The sequence below is a fragment of the Macrobrachium nipponense genome, chromosome 11 (genome assembly GCF_015104395.2).
Source record: "Macrobrachium nipponense isolate FS-2020 chromosome 11, ASM1510439v2, whole genome shotgun sequence".
In the NCBI taxonomy this organism is placed as follows: Eukaryota; Metazoa; Arthropoda; class Malacostraca; order Decapoda; family Palaemonidae; genus Macrobrachium; species Macrobrachium nipponense.
In genome coordinates, this window is record NC_061087.1 from 52506278 (window position 1) to 52534113 (window position 27836).

Sequence of the window (27836 nt, forward strand, 5' to 3'; positions counted from 1 at the left end):
AGATACGTTGATGATACATTTACCCTGTATAAACACAGTTGGCAATGCTACGACTTTCTTGATAACAATCAACACTGTTCATCCAAACGTGAAATTTACCATAGAAACTGAAAACAACTCTTCAGAAGCCTTCTTGGATGTAAAAATCACTAGGAGTGAACAACGTTTTAATACTAGTGTATATCGCAAGAATACTTTTACTAAATTGGCAAATAATTTTTACAGTTCGGTTTTTATGGTTTTCAAGCTACCTCTGTCATTACGCTGGTACACAGAGCATTTAAATATACTTCTGACTGGTTTGTTTTCTTTAATGAAATTGAATACCAACTGAAATTTTTTTTTACACCAAACTCTTACCCAAAGCAATTTGATCTTAATATTATCAATAAAATGGTTTCTAATTACGTATCTCCACCCCCTGCTAGTTTCAACGTATCTAAACTTAATATGTAAGCATTCATTACCTTTAGCACGCAGATAAACTACGCTTGAATATAAAAAATATTATAGAAAAAGAACTAGGTTTCATAAGACTAACCCTAATCCCTGTAAATCCAAAAAAGGTAGCCTCTTCAATTACAAGAAGGATAAGCTGCAAGATTGTATGTTGTCCAATGTAATTTATAAATATGAATGCTACGATACCTTGGTGCTTATATTGGTTCAAAACGGAGATTGTCCGTTATTGTAGTCGCGTGGGACTCAGCAATCGGATGGGATCTAGGATATCGAATCCCGAACTCTTGAGTATTCGAACACATGCCTCAAAGTGTAATATTCCTATTAAAAGAAAAAAAAACATTTTTCTATCCTTACCTCAACAACACAAGCTTCCTTTCTAACAACACTTGAGTCACTTCACACTAAACACCTATCACCTAATTTCACACTAAACACCTATCACCTAATTGAAACATTTGCTAGTGGGTGTATTGTCATGAACCACACTTGGTTATACAGGTTCTTAATAAGAATAATAATAAAGAAATGGTAAATAAAACCGTGAATGGAGCTAAAAGGCAGAAAACGAGACACTGGAGAGAGGAATGTAAGCAAAAGCAAAGAGTAACCTAACAAATTTATTACAACTTTTACAATATGTACAAAACGTCAGTTACAACAAACCAAATAGTTGCTCAAAATGACAGCAGGAATATAAAACATTTACTATTTAAAAATTTGTCAGCATTAAAATTTAATAGTTATTCATAACGAGTCCTAACTAAACAGTTATTCCAAATAACTCAATCTCAAAATTAAACTGTTACATCACAATAGGTCATCTTCAAAACTAAATAGTTACATCATAAATAAGGCAGCGCAAAACCAAATAGTTACATCATAAATGAGGGAGCAGCAAAACCAAAAAGTTACATCATGAATGAGGGAGCAGCAAAACCAAATAGTACATCATAAATGAGGGAGCAGCAAAACCAAATAGTTACATCATAAATGAGGGAGCAGCAAAACCAATAGTACATCATAAATAGAGGGAGCAGCAAAACCAAATAGTACATCATAAATGGAGGGACGCAGCAAAACCAAAATAGTACATCATAAATGCGGGAGCAGCAAAACCAAATAGTACATCATAAATGAGGGAGCAGCAAAACCAAAAAGTTACATTATAAATGAGGGAGCAGCAAAACCAAAAAGTTATATCATAAATGAAGGAGCAGCAAAACCAAAAAGTTACATTATAAATGAGGGAGCAGCAAAACCAAATAGTACATCATAAATGAGGGAGCAGCAAAACCAAAAAGTTTGCATTACATTATTAAATGAGGGAGCAGCAAAAACCAAAAAGTTATATCATAATGAAAGGAGCAGCAGCAAAAACCAAAAAGTTACATTATAAACCCTGAGGGAGCAGCAAAACCAAATAGTACATCATAAAATGAAGGAGCAGCAAAACCAAAAGTTAACATATAAATGAGGGAGCAGCAAAAAAAAAACCAAAAAGTTACATCATAAATGAGGGAGAAAGCAAAACCAAAAAGTTACATCATAAATGAGGGAGCAGCAAAAACAAAAGTTACATTATAAATGAGGGGCAGCAAAACCAAATAGTACATCATAAATGACGGGAGCAGCAAAACCAAAAACAAAAAAAAAAAAAAAAAAAAAGTTACATTATAAATGAGGGAGCAGCAAAACCAAAAAGTTATATCATAAATGAAGGAGCAGCAAAACCAAATAGTTACATTATAAATGAGGGAGCAGCAAAACCAAAAAGTTACATTATAAATGAGGGAGCAGCAAAACCAAAAAGTTATATCATAAATGAAGGGCAGGCAAAACCAAAAAAAAAGTTTACATCTAAATGAGGGAGCAAAACAAAACCAAAAAGTTACATTATAAATGATGGGAGCAGCAAAACCAAATAGTACTCATAATGGGAGGGGCCGCAAAACCAAAAAGGTACCATTTAAATTGAGGGAGCAGCAAACCAAAAACCAAATTTATTCATATAAGGAGCAGCAAAATCAAATAGTTTACTTATAATGAGGGAAGCAGCCAAAACCAAAAAGTTACATTATAAAATGAGGGAGCAGCAAAAACCCAAAAAGTTATATCATAAATGAAGAGCAGCAAAACCAAAAATTCCTCATAAATGATTGGACAAAACCAAATTCGTTTTTACATTATAAATGAGGGAGCGCAAAACCAAAAAGTTACATTCATAAAGAGGAGCAGCAAACCAAAAATTTCATTTAATGAGGGAGCAGCAAAAACCAAAAATAAAAATAGTACATCATAAATGATGGAGCAGCAAACCAAAAGTTAAAACATTATAAATGAAGGGAGGCGCAAAACCAAAAGGTAATATCCTAAATGAAGAGCGCAAAATCACAATAGTTACATATAAATGAGGGGCAGCAAAACAAAAAAAGTTTACATTATAAATGAGGGAGACAGCAAAACCAAAAAGGATATCCTAATGAAGGAGCAGCAAAACCAAAAAATTACATCATAAATTTTTTTTTTTGGGAGGAGCAGCAAAACCAAAAAGTTACATCATAAATGAAGGGAGCAGCAAAACCAAAAAGTTACATCATAAATGAGGGAGCAGCAAAACCAAAAAGTTACATTATAAATGAGGGAGCAGCAAAACCAAATAGTACATCATAAATGAGGGAGCAGCAAAACCAAAAAGTTACATTATAAATGAGGGAGCAGCAAAACAAATAGTACATCATAAAATGAGGGAGCAGCAAAACCAAAAGTTACATCATAAATGAGGGAGCAGCAAAACCAAAAAGTTACATTATAAATGAGGGAGCAGCAAAACCAAATAGTACATCATAAATGAGGGAGCAGCAAAACCAAAAAGTTACATCATAAATGAGGGAGCAGCAAAACCAAAAAGTTACATCATAAATGAGGCAGCAGCAAAACCAAAAAGTTATATCATAAATGAAGGAGCAGCAAAACCAAATAGTTACATCATAAATGAGGGAGCAGCAAAACCAAAAAGTTACATCATAAATGAGGGAGCAGCAAAACCAAATAGTTACTTCATAAATGAGGGAGCAGCAAAACCAAATAGTTACATCATAAATGAGGGAGCAGCAAAACCAAAAAGTTACATTATAAATGAGGGAGCAGCAAAACCAAAAAGTTACATCATAAATGAGGGAGCAGCAAAACCAAAAAGTTACATCATAAATGAGGCAGCAGCAAAACCAAAAAGTTACATCATAAATGAGGGAGCAGCAAAACCAAAAAGTTACATCATAAATGAGGCAGCAGCAAAACCAAATAGTTACGTCATATATGAGGCAGCTGCAAAAATATTACACTATACAAAATTTCAAAATACTAAATACAGGACATGGAAACATAATTCTAAATACATTGACAAAACGGGATGTAAAGATAATAATCATAAAAGGGCTATCACATACGTTATATCATTGTAAGAGCTTTGTTACAACGAATACTTAAAAACACAAAAATATGATATACAATAACAAAGCTACACTCTCAATTACATACATCTCATAGGCATTAGTAACCCTCAAAACAAGGAGAGTACGGCTTATAACCAAGCCACAACAACAGACTATCCTACAGGTCCTCACTACAGCATTCTGCTGCCACTTAGGTCACCCTTAACACAATGTTGAACTCCAGACAGGGGAAACCATGCCATGGCAGATGATGTAACGGTCCAGCTAATGTTGCTCTCCAGACAGCAGAAACCATGCCATGCCAAATGCCAGAAACGATGCCATGCCAGACGATGTCACACTCTAACCAATGTCGCTCTCCAGACGACAGAAACCACCCCATGCCCGACACCAGATGGCAGAAACCATGCCATGCCAGACCTTAGAAAGGGCTGTGAATTTTGTAAAAAAAAAAAAAAAAAAAAAAAAAAAAAGAGATTCGCGAATTCAACAAAAGCTGCAATGACCAGTAGCAACACTGAAGAAGAGGAAGTTAATGTCGTTGGGAAAAAGAAAAATAGGTAGCTACACAAATCTTCGAAATAAGCCTAAGTTCAGTGATGCCAAAGAAACAAAAGATTGCAGATATTGTGGTAGAGCTCATAAAATTAGGATGTGTCAAGCATATGTTCAAGAGTGTGCCAAATGTACGAGAACCAATCATTATGCTAAAGAGTGTAAAACTAATTGGAACTCTAAAGTGAAAGTTTGTGAAGAGAATGAAGTTAGTGATAGTGACCTTCAGCAAATGAGCACAATACATGAAACAATAGGAAACATTTCTATCTCATTAGAGAAAACAGTATGTAGCCATGTTTGTATATCAGAAAGAAAGAAATTTTCGGACGCTACATGCAATGTTTTGAGTGTTAAAGAATTGCAGCGTTTGATTGTCAGTGATAAGGTAGACACTTGTGATGGCATCAAACTGAAAGTGTTTAATAATAAAACGATCAAGACTGTTGGAATTGAAACTGTAATGTGTGAAAGAAAATGAAACCAGTATAAGCTTAATTTTTATGTAGTGAAGGAAAATGATTCTTAATATTTATGTAATAGGTTATAAGGATGGACAGAGACTGAAATTGATAAAAAGTCTTGTAAAAAGATAACCTAAGTGCTATGCAAGAAATATGAGGTTTCTCCAAGTGTTAGATAAAAAGAAGTTTATTTATGATTTTCCTGACTTAGTTGAAGGTTTGGGAGAATTAGGACATCCATGGAAGGTAAATATTGATAATACAGTGTCACCAGTGATCCATGCTCCAATAAAAGTTCCTTTTACCCTTCAGAAAAATTGAAGCAGCAGTTAAGTAGTATGGAAGGTACCATTATTGACAAGGCCTCGGAACCTACGAACTGGGTTTCTTGCATGGGTTTAGTCACAAAATCTAATTCAGATTTAAGGATTTGTTTAGACCATACAGATTTGAACAAAGCCATCAGGAGATCACAACCCACTTCCAACAACCGAGGAAACTTTGCCGAGATTGGGTTAAGCTAAAATACTTTCAGTTCTTGACGCAACGAATAGGTTTTTGCAGGTGCAGCCTGACAAAGAGTCAAGTTATTTGATTACATTTAATACGCCTTTCGGTAGGTATAGATGGAAGAGAATGCCTTTTGGCATATCATCGGCACCAGAAGAGTAACAGAGACGAATACATGACGCCTTACATGAATTAGATGGCGTGAAGTTATAGCAGACGAAATTCTAGATTATGGCAAAGGGGATACTGATCAGGAAGCTTTGGAAAATCATAAGAATCTAATAACGTTATTGCAAAGATGCCGACAAGAAAACATCAAGTTAAATCAAGACAAGGTGAAATTACATGTGACAGAAGTTAAGTACATTGGACATTCGCTAAGAAAAGATAGTGTTCGACCAGATCCAAAGAAAATTGAAGCTGTTAATTATCTAAAAGTGCCAAGTGATGTTAAATCACTGACAAGATTTTCAGGGATGGTTAATTATCTTGCAAAGTTTTTACCAAAGTTGTCAGAATAGCTCGGCCACGAATTAAGAAATATGGAAAACAAAAATAACAAATGTTGAATGGCAGTGGAACTCTTCTCATGAAGAAGCATTCTCCAAGATTATGAAACTAATTGTTGAAGCTCATTGTGTGAAATATGTTGACAGTAATCGTAATGTGTCATTACAGTGTGATGCTTCAATGTCAGGTGCAAAACGGTCACCCAGTGGCCTCTGCGTCTAAACTGTTAACTGAAACAGAACAGAGATATGCACACAGAAAAAGAGCTGTTAGCCAAAATTTTTGCAGCGTTACATTTTGACCAATGCCTTCATGGCAAAGACATTATTGTAGAAACTGACCAAAAACCTTTGGAACGTATTTTAAAGGAACATTTACTGAGATTTTCTGAGAGGTTAAAAAGCATGTTATTGCAGTTGCAGAAGTTTGATTTAAATGTTAAGCATAAACCAGGTAGTAAAATGTATACAGCAGATACAGTAATTAGATATTTTTGGTCAAATACATTTTCGGGTGTCATGTACGCCAGACGTTATGTAACGAGCGCGGGAAAACTTAGTTCCACAGACACGTTCAGTTCAGAGCTATTGCAGTGTTGCATAATGTGTAGTGTTAGTATCGAGTCCGACACACAGGCTTCGATCTTATAAATTCTACCTCAAGTATGTAGGATATGATTCCTTATTGTGTATAGAGATCCGATGCTCATAATCTATTATATACGCCTTTTTGTATTTTGTATATTCAACTACCCGCCTTCTTCAATTTAGCTTAGCACACAAGCAAGAAGATATTACTTTATTATCGCCCTTCATCCCCGGACCTCAGGGACGAGAAATGGAATATTATCTCCAATACTCAAACACCACCTTTCCCTCTTCCTACAGGTAAGAGTGAAGATTTGTCGTATGGGTCATACAACTAAAGCAGACCCAAAATACTGACGACAAAACATCAGGTACTGATAAATCTGCTGTAATTGCATTATTGAAAAAGGTTTGTAATGTAAATATGACAGAACATGTTGCTGTGACAAATGAAAGACTTCAGGATATTCGACACAATGCTGTAATGCAAACGTGACAAGAACCAATTCTAAAAGGTTGGCTAACTCATTGTAAAGAGGTTCCTGAAATCATAAGATCTTTTTAAAATTTAGGGATGAACTTACTGTTGATAATGATATAATTTTGAGAAGTAATTGCAATGTTCAAGGTCTTACATGCTGAAACAAATTCATTATGCTCACAATGGGATTGATGCTACTGTTAGGCATGGTAGAGATATATTTTTCTGGCCTGGCATGGGTGCAGATATAAAGAATTATGTTTCGTCTTGTGCTGTGTATTGAGAATGGTAGTAGACGAACCAAGGAATCCTTAAATTCACATGATTTTCCTTCTAGGCCTTTGTCTAAATTTGGATTGGACATTTTTAGCGTTGGTAATTAATTCATAGGAAAACATGTTAGCATCAAATGTTGTAAGCAAGGTCAGGAGTCATTTTTCACGGTATGGTATACCAGACATTGTAGTAAGTGATTGTGGCTCACAATTTACATCAAGTGAATTTCAAAATTTTGTAAAGAAATGGTCATTTAAACGTAAAATCATCCCCTTACCACAGGATGGCCATGATCCCCTATTTGCACTTAAATGGAGAAATACTCCAACTTAAGGGTTTAACTCTTCATCTGCTCAAAGATTTTTTGGTAGAAGAACTCGAAGTCAACTGGATATAACAGGAAATTGACTCAAACCCAAGATTGCTGATAGGGTACCAGAAATTCAAACTAAGATATTGATTAGGCAAGCTAAATATAATATTAGATCATGTAAGGAAGGTAAAGTCATAAAAGAGGTTTCGAAAAGGAAATGCAAAACAGAGGAAAACATCAGAGACAGTAACTGATAATTTATATTGATTCAGATATTGAAATTGAAACTGATGTCAATATGAATGAAGTTGCAAATAAATCTTGTATGCACCCTCAGGCTGATCACTCAAACCACAAAGAACAAGAAGTGGTCGTGTTGTAAGGAAACCTCAATATCTTATTTGTAATAAATTTTAAGAGCTGTAAAGACCTGCTGATCCCAATCTCGTACCACATCTATGATCTGTGTTAAAGCCCTCGTTACCTACTAATCACAGCCTTGTATATCATCTCGCTAAGCAGTGAAAATCATATGAATATGTTTGTATAGAGAATTTCTTGGCCTTTCTGCCGATATATAATTCATTAATGTATGTCAGTTATGTCCTTTATTATTACCATGTTATTGACTATTAAGAAACAAATTCTTCTCCATCAGTGTGCGAACGACGGACCCCAGGGGTCAAGCACTCTTTTTCCGTCTGCACACTGCTTGCCCAGGTAATAAATTTATCAGTCCTAGTTGTTTTCATTGAGGCTTCACAACTGGTGACCCAAGGTGTGACAGTAAAACAGCAGTTTTGGCTTTTACATTAACGGACTAACTATGGCCGCACCTACCTCCAGAAGCCTTTAATGGAACCATACTGCGACAAAAGTTTAGGCTTCTGAAAGCTCCTTCCCTGGAAAACCACCCATGCCACTAACAGACTAAATACAGCATACCTCCTTAGGCACGTTCTGGCATGTTCGAGTGGTTTGGCTCTGCCATGTACAATCCACATTGACCATATTCAGAAAATCATTAATGGAACTGCACGGCATATAATTTTGACTTCTGACAAACCCCCCAACACCAAATGACAAACTCAGGGCCCGAAAATCAATTCGAGGACTCACAGATCCTCTGCATCCCCCTCTTGCCTTCAAAAACCGCGATAACTCAGGCAAAACACAGCTTCATGGTTCCTGCGGGCCGACATACATTTCTGCGTAGCCAAGGTCACAGACGAGGAAATCAAAGCAGATATCACCATGCTGACGATGCCTGAGGAAGTGTTTAAAAAATTACACCTTGGCTAGATGCGCAGCCAGAAAAGATCAAATACAAAGACCTCTACAGGAAGCTCACCGAGATCTACTCCATGCCTGTCCTCGAAAGAGCCCAAGGCGCCCTGGACCAGATGAACCAGCCCCTGGTTCATCTGGGACAAACTACGGGGTCTCCTGATGCTGCTGAACCACGATGAATCCGGCAAAAGAAGGGAGATCAGCTTATCACGAGAAATATTCCCACAGCTCCTTCCTCAGGAGGTGAGCGCACAAATCATGGAGGCAGACACACTTCCAATGGAGAAATTGGTGAACATTGCACATAAACTCCTAAGGCCAACAAGCCCTCCAAGCTTGCGGCAGCACTTGCAGCCTGCAGCTTGATAGAAGAGAAGTCCGTGGAGGGGGATACCCATGCAATTTACAAGAAAAAGGCACCTCTGCAGCAGCACAAGATGTGGACAAACCCAACTTGGCGTTATTTCCATCGACGTTTCGGGAAAAACACCAGAAATTGCAGAGCTCACTGTGTTTTCCCCCAAAAAACGCTGAGGGCGGCTACCCATAACAGCAGTGGCTGCAAGCAATGGGGAATCCCAGCCAGTAGGATTCTTTATCCATGACGCAGTCTCAGGGTGCAGAATGCTGGTAAACAAGGGTGCTATGCAGTTGGTCTTTCCACTGCCAAGAGAGGACAGTAACCACTGGCCCAAAGCCATTGCCACACTAGTAGCTGCAAATGGAAACTTCATCTGCTGCTATGGAATCAAAACTGACAGAATATCCATCCTGGGGCACAAGTATGAATGGCCCTTCGTCATCACCGACGTCAGATTCCCTCTACTGGGTGCTGACTTCCTGGCACAACACAGCCTACTGGTAGACGTCGGCCATAAAAGCCATCTAGACACTGGAGCCTGCTGCTCCCACCCGCTTGCTGCCAGCCCAGGAATGCCGGTTGTATGTGTGGCCACTTCATCCAAATACAGTGCCCTCCAAAACGAATTCCCAGACGTCTTCTGGCCGGAGCTATGCCAGGTGCTGGGAACACACGTCAAACAGGGCATCTACCACCCCCCCTATCACCACCGCGGGACCACCAAACACGTGCCAAATTCTGCTACCTGCAGCCCAAAAAGCTCCAGGATGCTAAATAGGCATTTGGATATGGAGAGAACGGGTATTTCCAAGACTGTATCAAACCCTTGGGCATCTCTCCTCCACATGGTGAAGAGGCCAGAGGGTTCCTCTCGAGTAGTGCCATTTTGCTTAGTGAGACATACCTGTACACAGTCTGATAAATCAACCAATATTGTGTGTTTAACATACGACCAGAAAAAGAATTATATCTAGAAGTGTTCGTGAATTGTCGGCGATAAGATTAGTGTGAAAATAGTAGGATAAAACGTCTACTAAGTTAGTTTACCGAGTGAAGTATTGTAAATCAGATCAAGATGGCAGTAAGCTCAGAATGCGGGAGGAGATGGAGAAATCTTGCGCTTCTTGCAGATCTGTAAAATGATGAGTTAGCAGGAAGGGAACTGGCATTTCTCATTTACGAGATCGATAACAGCCCTAATAAAAAAAGACACAAAAGTATTCATAGAAATATTGGAAGGATATGATCCTTCAAACTGGAATAAATCATTAGAAAACATCATGAAAATAATTGGAGTTAAAAAGGAAATATTTTAGACCTAGTATTTGTGAACGTGGTGAATTATGTTAAAGAAATAATAGTTTATAATTTGAGTATTTCAGACCATAATATCAGAGAATTAACAGTCCATTCTAAAGCAAATGAAAACAGAGATAAGCAAGAAATGAAAAAGTGGGAAGGATATGGAAAATACAATTTCTACAGTAAAAATATAAAATGGTCAGAAATAAATGAGGAATTAAAAAAAATTGGGATAACATTTTCGTAAGTGATGATATACAGGCAAATACGGAGATATTATAAAATATTAGAGAAAATCGTGGAGAAATATATACCGAAGAAGAAAAGTAAACATTAGTCAGGCATACCAAGAGACAGAAGGATCTTGTTCCAGAAAATCAGAAAGTGGAAAAAAGGTCTTACAAAAGAAAAAAATACATGGAAAGTTATGGAACTAAAAAGTAAGATAGAAAATGCAGAACAAAAGATAATACGATCAAAAGAAAATGAAAAAGGGACTTGGAAGAAAAACCCTAATAAATATCAAGCAAAACCCCAAACTATTGTACTCGCTTGCGAAAAAGATGAATAAAAGAAGAATAGAAATAGGCCCTCTAAGAGTAGAAGGGAGATTAACAAATGAAAAAAAGGAAATATGCAACATATTGGCAGAAAGATATAAGAGAGAATTCACCCCTAGAATTGATAATGAAGATAATGATACAGAAATAAGGGACGAAAATAGTGAATATTTATCAGACATAGATATTAACCCTTAAACGCCGAATGGACGTATTAAACGTCGAGTCAGAATCTCCCCCGATATCCGAATGGACGTACCATACGTCGGCTCAAAAAAGTTTTTTTAAAAATTCGCGGAAAAATACTTATAGGCCTACCAGCCAAAAACTTTTGAATCACGCGCCTTGAGGGATGCTGGGAGTTCACGGATCAAGGCGTTGTTTTGTTTACAATCGTTACGCAGGCGCGCAAGCGCGAATTTCTTTCTTATCGCACTAAAAAGTATCAGTGACACATCTCAAAAATTATTTCGTCACTTTGACATAATTTTTGCACCGTTTTAAATTATCCGTTACATGAAGTATTATATATGAAAATGTGCGCAATTTCATTTAGAATACAACAAAAAAATAGTCATGATTGTAACTTTTATCAATTTTGAAATATTTCCATATAAATTACGATAAGTGCCAAAATTTCAACCTTCGGTCAACTTTGACTCTACCGAAATGGTCGAAAAACGCAATTGTAAGCTAAAACTCTTACAGTATCGTAATATTCAATCATTTTTATTCATTTTGAAACAAATTGGAAGTCTCTAGAACAATATTGAGATTTACGGTGAATTTTTGAAAAAAATATTTTTTTACGTCCGCACGTTACGAATTCGTACATAATTTTGTGATAATATTTTTCCGGTGTTGCTTTTATTGTTTTACAATGTATTATATATCAAAATGACTGCAATTTAGTGTACAATACAACGAAAAAAAAGAAACTCGTTAGCTTTTACCGTTTTTTGCACAGCGTGATTTTAATACAATTATGTATGATTTTTTTTTTTTTGCTACCATATATCGCATTATTTACATATGATAATGATATTATTTTTCCTTTCTGATGATTGCATACTAAACATCAGGCAATGACAAAAAAAGGAGCCAAAAATGAACTCTTAATCTTCAAAACTAAGCGCGCTGTGATTTTTTGAAAAAATTACTTTTTCCGCTTCCGCGCTCACTCAAAACCGGCTCCGGAATTCGGGGGAGTTTTTGATTTTTACCGCTTCGGCGTTTAAGGGTTAATGAGGCCGATATTGTGCAGGCTATCAATGAAATTAAAAATGGAGCTGCAGCTAGGCCTGATGGTGTCCCTGCTATTTTGTTAAAGAAAGTAGTTCATTCTATCGTAAAGCCACTTGCAATATTATTAAGACAAAGTGTAGATACAGGCAAGATTTATGATGAGCACAAATTAGCATATATTACCCCTACTTTCAAAAGTGGATCAAGACTAGAGGCAAGTAATTATAGGCCTGTGAGTCTAACATCACATATTATGAAAGTGTATGAAACATTTAATAAAAAATAATTTGTTTAATATAGGACAACATGGTTTTGTACCCAGAAAAAGTACACAAACCTAACTGTTAGTCCACCGTGAGAAAATATAAAAAAATATGAAAAACGGAAATGAAACAGATGTGGTTTATCTAGACTTTGCAAAAGCTTTTGACAAGGTAGATCATAATATATATTAGCAAAGAAAATTAGAAAACATAATATCGTGGACAAAGTAGGAAGATGGTTAAAAGAATTTTTGCACAACAGAAAACAAATAGTTATTGCAAATGATGAGAAATCAGATGAAGCAAAGGTAATATCCGATGTGCCACAAGGTACGGTGTTAGCTGCATTACTGTATGTTATTATGATTGCAGACATAGACAGTAATGTTAAGGACTCGGTAGTGAGTAGTTTCGACGATGACACAAGAATAAGTAGAGAAATTAATTGTGATGAAGATAGGAATGCGCTACAAAGAGACCTTAACAAAGTATATGATTGGGCAGAGGTAAATAGGATGGTATTTAACTCTGATAAATTAGAATCAATAAATTATGGAGATAGAGAAGGAAAGCTATATGCATATAGGGGACCTAGTAATGAAACAATCACAAATAAGGAAGCAGTTAAAGACCTTGGTGTGATGTTGAATAGGAACATGTTATGCAATCATCAAATAGCAATTCTATTGGCAAAATGAATACCAAAAATGGGAATGTTGTTACGGCACTTCAAAACATGAAAAGCTGAACACATGATTATGCTTTATAAAACGTATGTTCGTAGTCCACTTGAATATTGCAATATAATATGGTACCCATACTATCAAAAGGATATTGCACAAATAGAGAGTGTACAAAGGTCCTTTACAGCTAGAATAGAAGAAGTTAAGGATTTTGACTACTGGGAAAGACTACAATCTTTAAAATTATAAAGTCTAGAAAGGAAAAGAGAACGCTACATGATAATTCAGGCATGGAAACAGATAGAAGGAATTGGCGAAAACATCATGGAGCTAAAAATATCAGAAAGAGCAAGCAGAGGTAGATTAATAGTGCCCAAATCTATACCAGGAAAAATAAGAAAAGCGCACAGGACATTAAACCACTACGCACCAGCCTCGACAATGCAGCGTCTATTCAATGCGTTGCCAGCTCATCTGAGGAATATACAGTATGAGGAGTGAGAGTAGATGTGTTTAAGAATAAGCTCGACAAATATCTAAGCTGCATCCCAGACCATCCAAAATTGGAAGATGCAAAATATACTGGAAGATGCACTAGCAACTCTCTGGTAGACATTAGAGGTGCCTCACACTGAGGGACCTGGGGCAACCCAAACAAGATGTAAGGTCTGTAAGGTAAGGTCTGTAAGGGGACTATTGTCGACTAAACCTGGTGACAACACCCGACCATTACCCCCTGTCAAACATACAGGACCTAACAGGGGCCCTACACAGCGCCAAAATATATAATAAAATAGATCTACTTAAATCTTATTTTCAGGTGCCAGTACATCCCGAAAACATTCTGAAGACAGCCATCACCACACCATTTGGGACATATACCTTCTCCTACTCCACCTTTGGCCTCAGGAACGCCGGGCCAACATTCCATTGTCTATTGGACAGCATCCTGGGGGACCTACTTTTCTGCATCTGCTTTGTAGACAACATCATCATCTTCTCCAGGTTCCTGGAAGAACGCCTAGGACACGTCCGGACCACACTGAAATCCCTTCAGGAGAATGGGCTGATTGTCAGATTCGACAAGTGTTCCTTTGGCGTAGAGAAGGTGGACTTCCTGGGACACGAGGTCTCCCCAATGGGCATCTGCCCCATGGCCTCCAAAGTGTGGGTGGTTAACAACTTCCCTACACCGAAGACAATCAAGTCCCTGCAGGAGTTCCTCGGCATGGTTAATTACTACCAACAATTTGTGCCAGACATTGCTTGCATCATGTATCCCCTGACCAAGGTGCTGAAGGGGAAACCAAAGATGCTGACATGGGAAGAGCTGTAGCAGAGGGCACTAGAGGAGATGAAGGCAGTCCTCACCAGAGCCACCATCTTAACCTACCAGGACCCGGCCGCCACCCTGGGACTTACCACTGATGCCAGCAATCTTGCCTGCGGAGCAGTATTGTAGCAGATAGTTGAAGGGTGCCTCCGCCCACTCGCCTTTTTCAGCCACAAGTTGAAACCGCCTGAGACCCGCTACAGTACTTGACATGGAATTGCTGGCAATCTAGCAGGCTGTGCAACATTTCGAGTACCTACTGGATGGATGGGACCCCATTCACCATCCAGATGGACCACAAGCCTTTGGTACATGCATTCACGAAGGCTGGGGACAAGTGGTTGCAAGACAGCAGTGGCACTTGGCTACTATATCCGAGTTTGGGTGCACCATCAGCTACATCTCCAGAAAGAAGAACCCAGTAGCCGACACCCTGTCAAGGATCAAAATTAATTTGGTCCACCTGGGCATCGACTATGAGGACTGGATGAAGGTACAAGCCACAGACCCCGACACGCCAGCTTACTGCATGACATTCAAGATGCTGAAGTGGAAAGAAGTGCCAGTAGGAGAATGGGGATCGACACTTCTCTATGACACCAGCACAGGCTGCCCCACCCCGATGCCAGCATCAAGACGAAAGCTGGTACTCGACATCATCCACAGCTTCTTCCATCCACTGGGACATACTACAGCATGCCTGATGACAGACAAGCTCATGTGGCATGGGATAAAAAAGGATGTGAAGAGATGGGCAAAGAACTGCATACAGTGCCAGGCAGGCAAGATAACCCGGCACACAGAATCTGGCATCAGAGACTTCCCTCAACCACGAAGACGGCTCGGGCACATTCATGCGGGCGTCTTAGTACCTCTGTCCAGTTAGGGGGTGCCAGATACCTCCTAACAATCATAGACCGGTCGACGAAGTAGTCAGAAGCATCTACAAGTGCCTGCTCAGAAGCTCTGTTATCAAGTTGTATAAGCTGTTTTGGTGTGCCAGACGACATCACTATGGACAAGGGCTCAGCATTCCTGTCAGAACTCTGGGTCTCCCTGGTACACCTGATAGGGACAACACTCCACAGCATGACGGCATATAACCCCGCAGCCAACGGAATGGTGGAGAGGGCCCACCATTCACTGAAAGCGGCACTGATGGCACAGTGCACCAACGAAAATTGGAAGCCACAGCGACCCTGAGTCCTGCTATGACTTTCAATGGCACCGAAAGCAAACAGCAAAGGATCTCCTGCAGAAAAGGTCTACAGGGAAGCACTGGCAGTACCAGGTGAATTTTTCCCCACAGAACCTGACTACCAGGATATGCCCCTCATCAGGTTAAGAGAAATAGCAAAAGAATTTGCGCTGTGCCGAAAGACCTTCACAGAAAGAACACAAAACTACACACCTGAGGGCCTAAAATCCTGCACACGTCTTCCTGAGGGACGACGCCCACCACCCACCTGTTTTCCCACGGGCGGGAAAACTGGGTATCCATTGATAGGCGAAAGCCAACCTTTCTAATGGACAATGTGACCTGGGAAGAGACTGGCAGACGCCTGAGAATTCCTCCACAAAACAAGACCTCGAGCGAAGGAACCGATGTCCCAAAATGAGGTCGAGGTCATCCCAGGGGCTGGTCAAAAGAAGACTTTCCAGCAGGCCTGCCAGACGACCCAGCAACCGAGCCCGCCTCCCAACCTCAAATATTAAGAATGCGGCATCAGCTCCTGATAGCAACAGGATATCATGATCAAGTGTACTAATCTTCCAATCGTTCATTATTAATTATTCATATGTAATTTCATTATTAATAATTAATAATTGTCTTGGGGGGAGGAGTACTTGTAAAGACCTACTGATCACTATCTCGTACCACATCTAAGACCTGTGTTAAAGCCTTCGTTACCTACTAATCACAGCCTTGTATATCATCTCGCTAAGCAGTTAAAATCATATGTATATGTTTGTATAGAGAATTTCTTGGCCTTCCTGCCGATATATAATTGATAAATGTATGTCAGTTATGTCCTTTATTATTACCATGTCATTGACTATTAAGAAACAAACTCTCCTCCATCAGCGGTCATTTCCCCGTATGGGGGGTAGTGCCATCAGTGCACCCTCATGTGGTGTACTGTAGGCATTACTTAAGGTTCATTGCTGTGTGCCTTCAGCCCCTGGCTGCTACCCCTAAGAATTGATTTATAGTGCAACTATTTTGAGGTTTTCCTCCTGCTACACCTTTCAAACCTTTCACTCTCAATTTCCGTTTCGCCTGTGAATGAACTCATACGTCCCAGTGCTTGGCCTTTGGTCTAAATACTATATTCAGTATTCAATTCAATTGGTAATTTGTTCAATAAACTAATGGTAATTACCCTCAGCTTATAAATAAGAACATATAATATATATATATATATATATATATATATATATATATATATATATATATGTATATATATATATATATATATATATATATATATATATATATATATATATTATATATATATATATACCCGAACGTTTCTATGGCTATGTGACGAGTGTTTGCAGTAATCAGCACTGACCTATGTGACTATGCTTGAACGAATGTTACTTTAGATGCAACTGTGTCAGCGGCACGTGGGCGAAAGTGCTCCACAGCAGGTTGTCTTATATAATCGAAATTGTTATTTGTACTCATTTCATATATATATATATATATATATATATATATATATATTATTATATATATATATATATATATATACATATATGTGTGTGTATGTGTGTGTGTGTAATTTTATATTCTATCCTATCAGTTATTTGATTGCACACACACACACACACACACGCGCGCGAAACATTTTATGTGTAATAAATAAAGCTACAAAGAAGCCTTGGAACGCCTATTGGTTGGGCAGGATCACATATTAGTAGATGTAGTATCGAGCACAAAAATGTATGCAGAATCTGAAAGATGTTTTGCTGCATCATTCAGTCTTGTCCTGTGGCAGACCAAGGAACAGCAGTTGATGCAGCCACGTCAGCTTCCCTGTAAGAGTTTGGTCCAGAGGATTAGAAATCAAATTTGTTAAATAATATTTTGTTCATTTCGTTAACTGTCATTTCCACGACAAAGCCTCTTTCTCGCTGCAACGACTCTTTCGAGATTCATATTTTCTATGACAAATAACTGAAGAACTCACACTCTTAGTAAAATACTCCCCTGTAGGAGACTGGTGTCGTCAGTGCACCTCACTAGGTGCACTGTAGGCATTACTAAAGGTTCTCTGCAGCTTCTATCCGCAGCCCCTTTTATTTCTTTTACTGTACCTCTATCTATATTATCTTCCTTCCATTTTGCTATCGACCCTCTCCTAACCATGATTTTATAGCGCAGCTGCTTAGAGGTTTCCCTCCTGTTTCACCTTGCAAACCTCCCTACTCTTAATTTCATTTCAAGCCCCGAATGACCTCATAGTTCCCAGTGATTGACCTTCGGACTAAACTCTATTCCATTCCATCCATTCATAATAAAGTACTCATCTCTCTCTCTCTCTCTCTCTCTCTCTCTCTCTCTGCCTTTTATCTCTTTCACGATTAACATGCAAACCTATATAGAAAAACTCACCTAAAATTCCGCTGACTTTCTGGGCGATGTCCTGCCTGTGTATGGTGAAATAGTAAACTGGAAGCCCTGAGCAGACTACTCCAAGAGCAGCACCAACTTCTACCGGACGCTCTATCAAAGGCATCACCATTAAGAATAAAGATGCCAGGGAAAAGATGACTGGCAGAATTAACCAAACCTGCGGAGATATATCGAAATAATAATAGAAGAAAATAAGGTCATATTTCAACAAGTAATGACAGCGTGAAAATGAATGCAGGTGATGATCACCTGCGCAACGGTAAGACTCAAAGTTGAAGTTTCCTAAAGGGTCTGAGATTTCTTTGTACCTTAAACGGCCTGTTTCGATGAGGCTGCTTGTAACGGAACCAGAAGAGGGCGCACATACAAGCAAGCTGAGTTGCGGTCATGGCGAACGTCGAGTAATTGATGAGGAGGCCTATATCTGATGTGATAAACATCATCAAGCTTAAGAGAGCCTGCAAAAGAAACAATTCTGTGTAGTATAAACATAAGCATATGCAACAAACTGTGAGGTTTAGATTACATTATATATATATATATTATCATATATATATATATTATATATATATAGATATATATATATATATATATATATAAATCATTTGAGCTACAAATGTCCTTTAATATCTAATTCGCTCTACCTCGGAATTGATTTATTTTCATATATGTAAACTGAAAGGGAATTTTTTAGTTGCTAATAATTTCGTCCCCTCATGGGATTGAACCACCGTCCAGCGGACAGGCACGAAAGCGCCTCAGTGGCGTGGTTGGTATGGTATTAGCGTCCCACCTCGGTGGTCGCGGGTTCGATTTTCGGCCATTCCGTTGAGGAGTTAGAGATGTGTATTTCTGGTGATAGAAGTTCACTCTCGACGTGGTTGGGAAGTCATGTAAAGCCGTTGGTCCCGTTGCTGAATAACCACTGGTTCCATGCAATGTAAAAAGCACCATACTAACTACTAACGAAATCAGGACGACATTGACGTTACCGATTCGGCGATCCCATGAGGGGACGAAATTACTATCAACTAAAAAATTCCCCTTCGGTTTACATATATGAAAATATATCAATTCCGAGGTAGAGCAAATTAGATATTAAAGGACATTTGTAGCTCGAATGATATATTATATATATATAATAATATATATATCTTCTCTATATATATATATATATATATATATATTATATATATATATCGATGCATAAAGTGTCAATCCAATATAGTATTAGGTAATATAGTCCTAGTGTGCCCTAGTGAGTCGGAAGGATTGCTCAAGTTTCCGGGGGTCCTTCCGTCTAAATATTTCCCCCTTTCAATGTTGAGAGTCCCTTAAGGCATATCCACACGAAAGCAAAACCTATCGCAGGCACTCTTCGCAGATATACACGTGACATATTTCAAACTTTTATGCGATTTTTCTTGGAAAATTGCATAAAATATTTAAAATCTCATTGTCAAATGCATATATAGTAACCACTACATAATTCAGTGTTTGACACAGCAGCGATGCAAGAATAGCAACAGACTTTTATCATTCTTGTTGTCAGGCAAGAAATGTGACCTCTTTCTGATACTCTGGATGTAGGGTTGAACCCTCCTACCAGACAGATTGGCTTCATATTTCTTACATTTGGATCTAAGGCTTTGTAGTGACATGCTTATCCAATGAATGTGAAGAATTTGAGAAGTTGAGAGGGACTGTGGCTATTACAATTATATATGTATCTGGTATAAAGTAATCCCTCCCACGGGCTGTCCAGAAGAAAGAGACCGTTCTGGGTCAAGCCCAAGTTAATTAACAGTTTTGAGGAGTTAATAAATAATTTTTTTTATCACATTGTACCATTTATTTTCCTCAGTAAATCTGGGCTAGATATTGGGCATTGGCATAAGTTATTTAGATGATGAGACGCTAGATCACCCTCACCTTAGCTTTTGATCAAAGCATTTTAATGTATGATTTCAATTCTTCAGATTTCATTCCATTTTACGTCTTCACGGTTAGATACTTAAAACAAGTCAAGCTGTTCACTGTTATCAGAAAACGTAGATCAAGGTTTTATGAATTAAAGCTGGAAAAAGTGGCACCGACTAAAAATTACTCCATGTTCGTAGTCATTTTGGTTTGACTATCATATTGATAGCAAGGTATATAGAATGGTCTCCCTTATTCTATATACCTTGATTGATAGTACTTGGAAAGTCGGTATTTGTTGATTAAAACGATCGGTTGTTGTCTACAGCTCTAGTTACCTCCCACCTGCAGCGAATTTGGTGGGCTTCACACGAATGCCCGGAATTATACAGTGATGATGGCCAGTTCGGAATTCCCTTGTCGACGCTCAAAAGTCACGGGGAAAGTGGAAGTCGTTCCAACTGCCTGGACAAAATGGCGATTGCTAATCCGTGGCCACGGCTCAATCCGCCGTTGCCCATAAAACAAGGAATTGGAGCCGGTCAAAATAACTGGTGATAATCTGAGCCACCAATTTCAAGCTATGTTTGAGTGGTTCCACCCATCAAACTCAGAGGAAAGGAGATGAAAACAACTGATCCAGGATACCTTATATATACACACATACATACATACATACATATATATATATATATATATATATATATATATATATATATATATGTATATATATATATATATGTATGTGTGTATGTGTGTATATATATAATAAGCAAATACCACAGGAAAATGATGGTCAGAAATCCAAGCACTTCCATCTTTACTAAGACATTGTCAAGGAACGAATGAAATACAATTGGAGAGAAAGGTCTCAGGTACACAACAAGATCAAGAACACCAGATGGTTAATTGTCAAAAGGGTAAAAATTAAAGAGATAATCCAGGTTTATCGGATATCACACGGTCACAAACCTAAACATAGATTTAACCCTAACCGATATTACAAAGTATCCGTACAGTCCAAAATATGTAAAAACTTAATACATTAATGTTGTTCTTATATTTATCTACAACTTTTTTCATTATGAAGGCATCAAGTTTAAATAAACCAAGACTTAAATTTAGAACATTTCCATTATTTGATTGATGAAACAAGATTCAGTGATATTCCTTTTAACTGTGTCATTACATGGGATTAAGGCTCTTGCTTGACTCCAGTTAATAGAATGATCTAAATCTCTCATATGTACAAATAATGCATTCGATATTTGCCCGGTTCTCACAGGATATTGATGCTGTTTGAGACGCTGTGAAAGAGATTGACTGGTTTGTCTGTAATAGACTTTATCACACTTTTTGCAAGGAATTTCATATGTGCAGCCTGGAAGATCTTTAGGAGAATTTTTTTATTACTAAACTCTTGACATTAATATTTATGTTAAAAAGCTTTAAAATTCTAGGAAAATCTGAAAACCTTACATCATAGGGTAATTTTAGAATGTTAAGCTTACTAAATTCAAGTTTGCCATTAGTTGAATAAAATGTTTTTCTAGCTCTTTTCCATGCCACACCTACAAAAGTCCTTGGAAATCTTCACACTCTTAAGAAGGACTCTATGGGAATCTTCACACTCCTAAGAAGGACTCTATGGGAATCTTCACACTCCTAAGAAGGACTCTATAGAAATCTTCACACTCCTAAGTAGGACTCTATGGAAATCTTCACATTCCTAAGAAGGACTCTATAGAAATATTCACATTCCTAAAAAGGATTCTATGGAAATCTTCACACTCCCAAGACGGACTCTACGGAAATCTTCATTTTCCTAAGAAGGACTCTATAGAAAGCTACACAGTGTTCAAAAAGAATTTGACTCACATAAATCTTTACCGAGGATCCTTTCAAGACTTATGATTTTATTGAACAGGTCCTAAAGATTGTGGAAAACATATCAAGAAGGCACATTAATGCAGAAGCAAACCCAACAGCTTAGGCATCTTATATAAAATATCGTTTCACTTTAACATATACAGCATCTACAATGGAGAAGAAAGACAGAGAGAGAGAGAGAGAGAGAGAGAGAGAGAGAGAGATGGTATATGCAAATTTCTTCTGATGGTCCGCTCCGGAGGGCACTTTCTGGGTAATCCCAGGTCAACCGCTGAAATAACTTTCTGGATGAAACCGAAACAGTGCTACCAAGGCGCAGAAGGGTTAGGGTTTTGCGTTTGTAAATCTTCACACTCCTAACAAGGACTCTATGGAAATCTTCACATTCCTAAGAAGGACTCTATGAAAATCTTCACATTTCTAAAAAGGACTTTATAAAAATCTTCACATTCCTAAGAAGGACTCTATGGAAATCTTCACATCCTAAGAAGGACTCTATGGAAATCTTCATATTCCTAAGAAGGACTCTATGAAAATCTTCACATTCCTAAAAAGGACTTTATAAAAATCTTCACATTCCTAAGAAGGACTCTATGGAAATCTTCACATTCCTAAGAAGGACTCTATGAAAATCTTCACATTCCTAAAAAGGACTTTATAAAAATCTTCACATTCCTAAGAAGGACTCTATGGAAATCTTCACATTCCTAAGAAGGACTCTATGGAAATCTTCACATTCCTAAGAAGGACTTTATAAAAATCTTCACATTCCTAAGAAGGACTCTATGGAAATCTTCACATCCTAAGAAGGACTCTATGGAAATCTTCATACTACTAAGATGGACACTATGGAAATATTCACATTCCTAAGAAGGACCCTATTGAAATCTTCATACTACTAAGAAGGACTCTATTGAAATCTTCTCATTCCTAAGAAGGACTCTATAGAAATATTCACATTTCTAAGACGGACTCTATGAAAATCTTCACACTCCTAACAAGGACTCTATGGAAATCTTCACATTCCTAAGAAGGACTCTATGAAAATCTTCACTTTCCTAAGGAAAATACTTATGAAAATTTCACATTCCAAGAAGGACTACCTATGAAAATCTTCCACATTACTAAAAGGAAGGGACTCTATGAAAATCTTCACATTCCTAAAAAGATTTATAAAAATCTTCACATTCCTAGAAGGAATCTATGGAAATCTTCACATTCCCTAAGAAGGACTCTGGAAAATCTTCACATTCCTTAAGAAAGGACCTTATGGAAATCTTCACACTACTAAGATGGGACTCTATGGACATCTCACATTAACTAAGAATGGACTTCTAGAAAAGGATGGCACATTCCTAAGACGGACTCTATGAAAATCTTCACACTCCTATGAAGGACTCTCTGGAAATGTTTATATTCCGTAGAAGGACTCTTTGGAAATCTTCACACTCCTATGAAGGACTCTATGGAAATCTTCACATTCCTAAAAGGACTCTATAGGAAACTTCACACTCCTAAAAACACTCCTAATAAGGACTCTATCGAAATCGGCACATTCCTAAGAAGGACTCTATGGAAATATTCACACTTCTTAGAATGACTATATCAAAATCTTCACATTTCTTAGAAGTACTCTTTGGAAATCTTCACACTCCTTAGCAGGACTCTATAGAAATCTTCACACTCCTAAGTAGGACTCTATGGAAGTCTTCACATTCCTAAAAAGGACTCTATGGAAATCTTCACACTTCTTAGAATGACTCTATCAAAATCTTCACACTCCTTAGCAGGATTCTATAGAAATCTTCACATTCTTAAGAAGGTCTTTGTGGAAATCTTCACATTCCTAAGAAGGACTTTATGGAAATCTTCACATTCCTAAGAAGGACTCTATCGAAATCTTTACATTCCTATGGAGGTCTCTTTGGAAATCTTCACATTTCCAAAAAGGACTCTATCGAAATCTTCACACTCATAAGAAGGACTCTATGGAAATCTTCACAATCCTAAAAAGGACTCTATGGAAATTTTTCACACTCTTAAGAAGTACTCTATGGAAATGTTCCCACTTCTGAGAAGGACTCTATGGAAATGTTTACACCCCTAAGAAGGACTATGGAAATCTTCCCATTCCACAGTGGGTCATCAGGTGGACAAAATTAGAATTTTGAATTTTCCCAGTTACTGAAACAATTATGAAAATGGAAATACATATGTCGAGGTCAAAGGAATGCAATATTATATATTGTAAGCAACTCCCTGACCCAGTCCTATGGAGGCTGAAACACTATCAAACTTGTTACTCTCGGTTGTTCACTGTTTCCTCATGCAAAACCTGGTCATTGTTTCATTACCTATTGTTCGTGAATGGTGTGTTGTAGAGAATGTTTATAGTTTTAAGTTTCTATTTTGTGTTTTATTAAGGCCTCGCTCTTTATTTTTGATCTCAATAAGTTGATAACAGCAGCATTCAATATAAACTACCCCTATTTTATTAAGAACCTTTATAAAAATAAAAGTTTATGATGCGGTAAAAAAAATTGCAAAGTTTTGCAAAGATTGGCAATGGGCTAAATGTTAAGAAATTCTATCACAATTTATGCCACAAAGTACTTTCTTCTAGTTGTTGCAACTTTGTTGACAGTGCTCGTAAACATTTTATAAACTATAGAAAAAATAGTCATAAATAATGCAGATACTTGGTCTAAGACTATTACTGGTCAATTATGTTTGTTACTTTTCTGAAAACATTTTATTATTAGATGAACTGTAATGGATGTTGATAATCAATATATATTTAGGGAAGCAAGTGAAGCAATAAAAGATGGCATTATCCATAGTTTTAATGATGGGTCATAGCTTTTATGAGCAAGTACGAAGTGATAATGAGGAACTGGATGTTATGTCTGAATCCTGTCTGTTTATTTGTTACTTGCATGGTGCCTCTACAGCTGATTGGAGTTACAGAAACAAATGAGGAAGTAGTTGTGTGGAGAAATAGTAAACCCTCCTCTCCATTTTTTATAGACCATTAAGGTTTAAATGCTTTAAGGAAACTTCAAAAGTCTTCAAAAGATGCTATATATCGGATTTCGATCGCAATTGAAAATGGCATTAATGTCACTCGTGAAGTGAGCTTGATAATGATAGATGGGAAAGTAGCATCTTCACTATCTGTAGTCAGCAACTCGATGCAATGCTATTCACTGCGTGAGGCTTCAACCAAGCAAATGAAGGACATAGACAGTTTTGAATAGGCCCTTGTCAAAGAATGGAATCTTGTATGGATTGTCAACTTTACATACCTGGATAAGATCTATGGAATGCTGTTTACATCTCTCACACAGAACACCTATAAAGAAATGGCAAGCAAGAACAAAAGAAGAAAAGGCCAAGGTTCAGGAACAGAAATCCAGAGTAGAAAAGGCAAACCTTCCGCGATCAAACAGGGTTAGTACATCAAATGGTGGAAATACCGCTGGAAGATTTTTCCAACGTGCTCAAACGTAAAGTGTAATTCTTGGATTTAAGATAGATTTGTTGAAGAATTTACACATCATCTTGTGTACATTACCATCTGGACTGGATATTAATGTCACAGCATTCAAATAATTCTGAATAACCACTGCTAAATTTTCTATGGAAGATTATCGTTAGTATTATTATATGACTCAGAGCTTGCATAGAATTCTTATTCATGGAGCTATGTAATAGAGCAGTTCAGTCTTCCAAAGTGTGTATCAAAGAAAGATCTTCCAAGTGATTCTCAACCTCTAATTGTTGAAGATTCCGATAAATAAACTGAAGGACACAGATAATAACCTGAGACATACTACAATGTCATTCAGCGCCTTGCGGCTTTCATATTTGCGTGACTTCTCCAGATTCTACTCTAGTACTTCTTGTTATCTGCGTACATTTTGATTTACTTTACTTGAATTGTACCTTAATTTCTTAAATTGAACAGTTTAATGATTGCACTCTTGGTAAGGTTACTGCATTTTTTGGCAAATCCATAAAATATTTTTAAATAAGGATGTACTGTTTTAGTTTCCATCATTTCTCTTGTTTCCCTAATCTATTGTGTGATCTAAATAATGAAGAGATTGATTGATTTTTATGATCAAAAACCTCTACTCATACCAGCTAAATAATTAATTATCTTATATAATATGTTTAGAATATAACTAGAGCCAAATAAAATCAATTTCTGCAATTGAAGTATTTTTGTCCCCGAATACCGCATTCTGACCCACTGTGCATGCCTAAGGACTCTATGGAAATCTTAAAATCACAACACTTTTCAAGTACAAGTTACCTTGTTCAGTAACCAGATACCAGGTGGGTAAATTACTGGATTTGAAACCACAATTTCTTGGAACAACATTTTGGAAACTTCTGGAAATAACAGCGAAGCAAAGATCGGTGGTTTAGAGAAGTTCTTGGAAGAACCTACTCATCCTTTTCTATTTTCAGAAAATTGCCTAAGTACTATATGTTTGTTCCCTTCTCCAATCGCAAAATAGACGCCTCTTAACCATAACTCAAATAAATATTATTTATAAGGTTAATACATCACTGTAACTGGTGATGAAATAGGTGAATAAGTTTCAGCCCCAAAGCACTTTGAACTTACATGCAAGATGCTTAAGGTTGCAAATACACACCATTTAGCCCCACTACAGGAGAAATCTTTTGCCTCCTGCATGGAAGTCAGTGCAGCTTTTGTGCTTATTTATTGCCGACCTCAAGCACACTTTCATAAATAGCAGACTTTGTCAATCACTTTTTCATATATTAATATCACTGGCACTTAAATGAGAGAATGTGTTTGGCACTTAAATGAGAGAATGTGTTTCATCCCTTATACAGCTTTAACTTACTTCTAAGATACTGTGAATGACAAGTAGACAGCATTACCAACCAGAACAGGACAGATAAACACCGACCAATCTTCTTCTTCTTCCTAGCTTAAACCCATTTTTTATGGGGTCGCCATTGTGAATGAGTCGTCTCCATCGATTTCTGTCCTGTGCCTCGTTCTCATTTATACCTTTCAATACCATATCTTCCCCTACACAATCACGCCATCCCTTTCTTGGTCTTCCCTTCTTCCTTCTACCCCGCACTTCCATCTCCATCGTATGTCTTCCAACATGACGTTCCTCCCTTCGTAACAGGTGTCCATACCATAGAAGCTTTCCTCCCTGTATTTTCTTCGATATTTCAACTACCTTTGTCGATCCTCTTATATACTCATTTCTAATCCTATCTTCCCCTGTTACTCCCGACATCCATCTCAACATTCTCATTTCTGCTACATCCATCTTCTCCTCTGTTTTCCCCATACTTCCTGTTTCTGTTCCATATAGCATTGCTGGTCTGACCACTGTCCTATGAAACTTTCCTTTCAGTTTCAGAGGGACCTTCTTGTCACAGAAGACCCCTGATGCAGACCTCCAGTTATTCCATCCTGCCTGAATTCGATGTCTCACCTCTTGGTCCATGCTTCCACTATCCTCTAATACGGACCCTAAGTACTTGAAATTCTGTACTTTCTTTATTTCTTCCCCACCCAATCTTATGCTACTTCCACCGTCCTCAGTAATACTGGAACACATATATTCGGTTTTTGATCTGCTTATTCTCATTCCTCCCTCCTCAAGTGCTGCTCACCACCTCTCCAACCTCCCCTCCAACTCCTCCCTCCCCTCTGAACACAACACAATGTTA

General features: G+C 37.7%; 1 protein-coding gene across 1 annotated transcript in view; it reads right to left on the reverse strand.

Annotated features, from left to right (window-relative positions):
- Positions 1-17439: 17439 nt before the first annotated feature.
- The window catches only part of LOC135205910 (Y+L amino acid transporter 2-like), a 108521-nt gene continuing 98124 nt past the window's right edge, over positions 17440-27836 (reverse strand). Inside the window, exons 8-10 of the mRNA XM_064237135.1 lie at positions 18602-18751; positions 18273-18450; positions 17440-17693 (exon numbers count right to left, since the gene is read on the reverse strand). Coding sequence (XP_064093205.1) covers positions 17632-17693; positions 18273-18450; positions 18602-18751 — 390 coding nt within the window. The 3' untranslated portion in view covers positions 17440-17631. The remainder of the gene's footprint in view (positions 17694-18272; positions 18451-18601; positions 18752-27836) is intronic.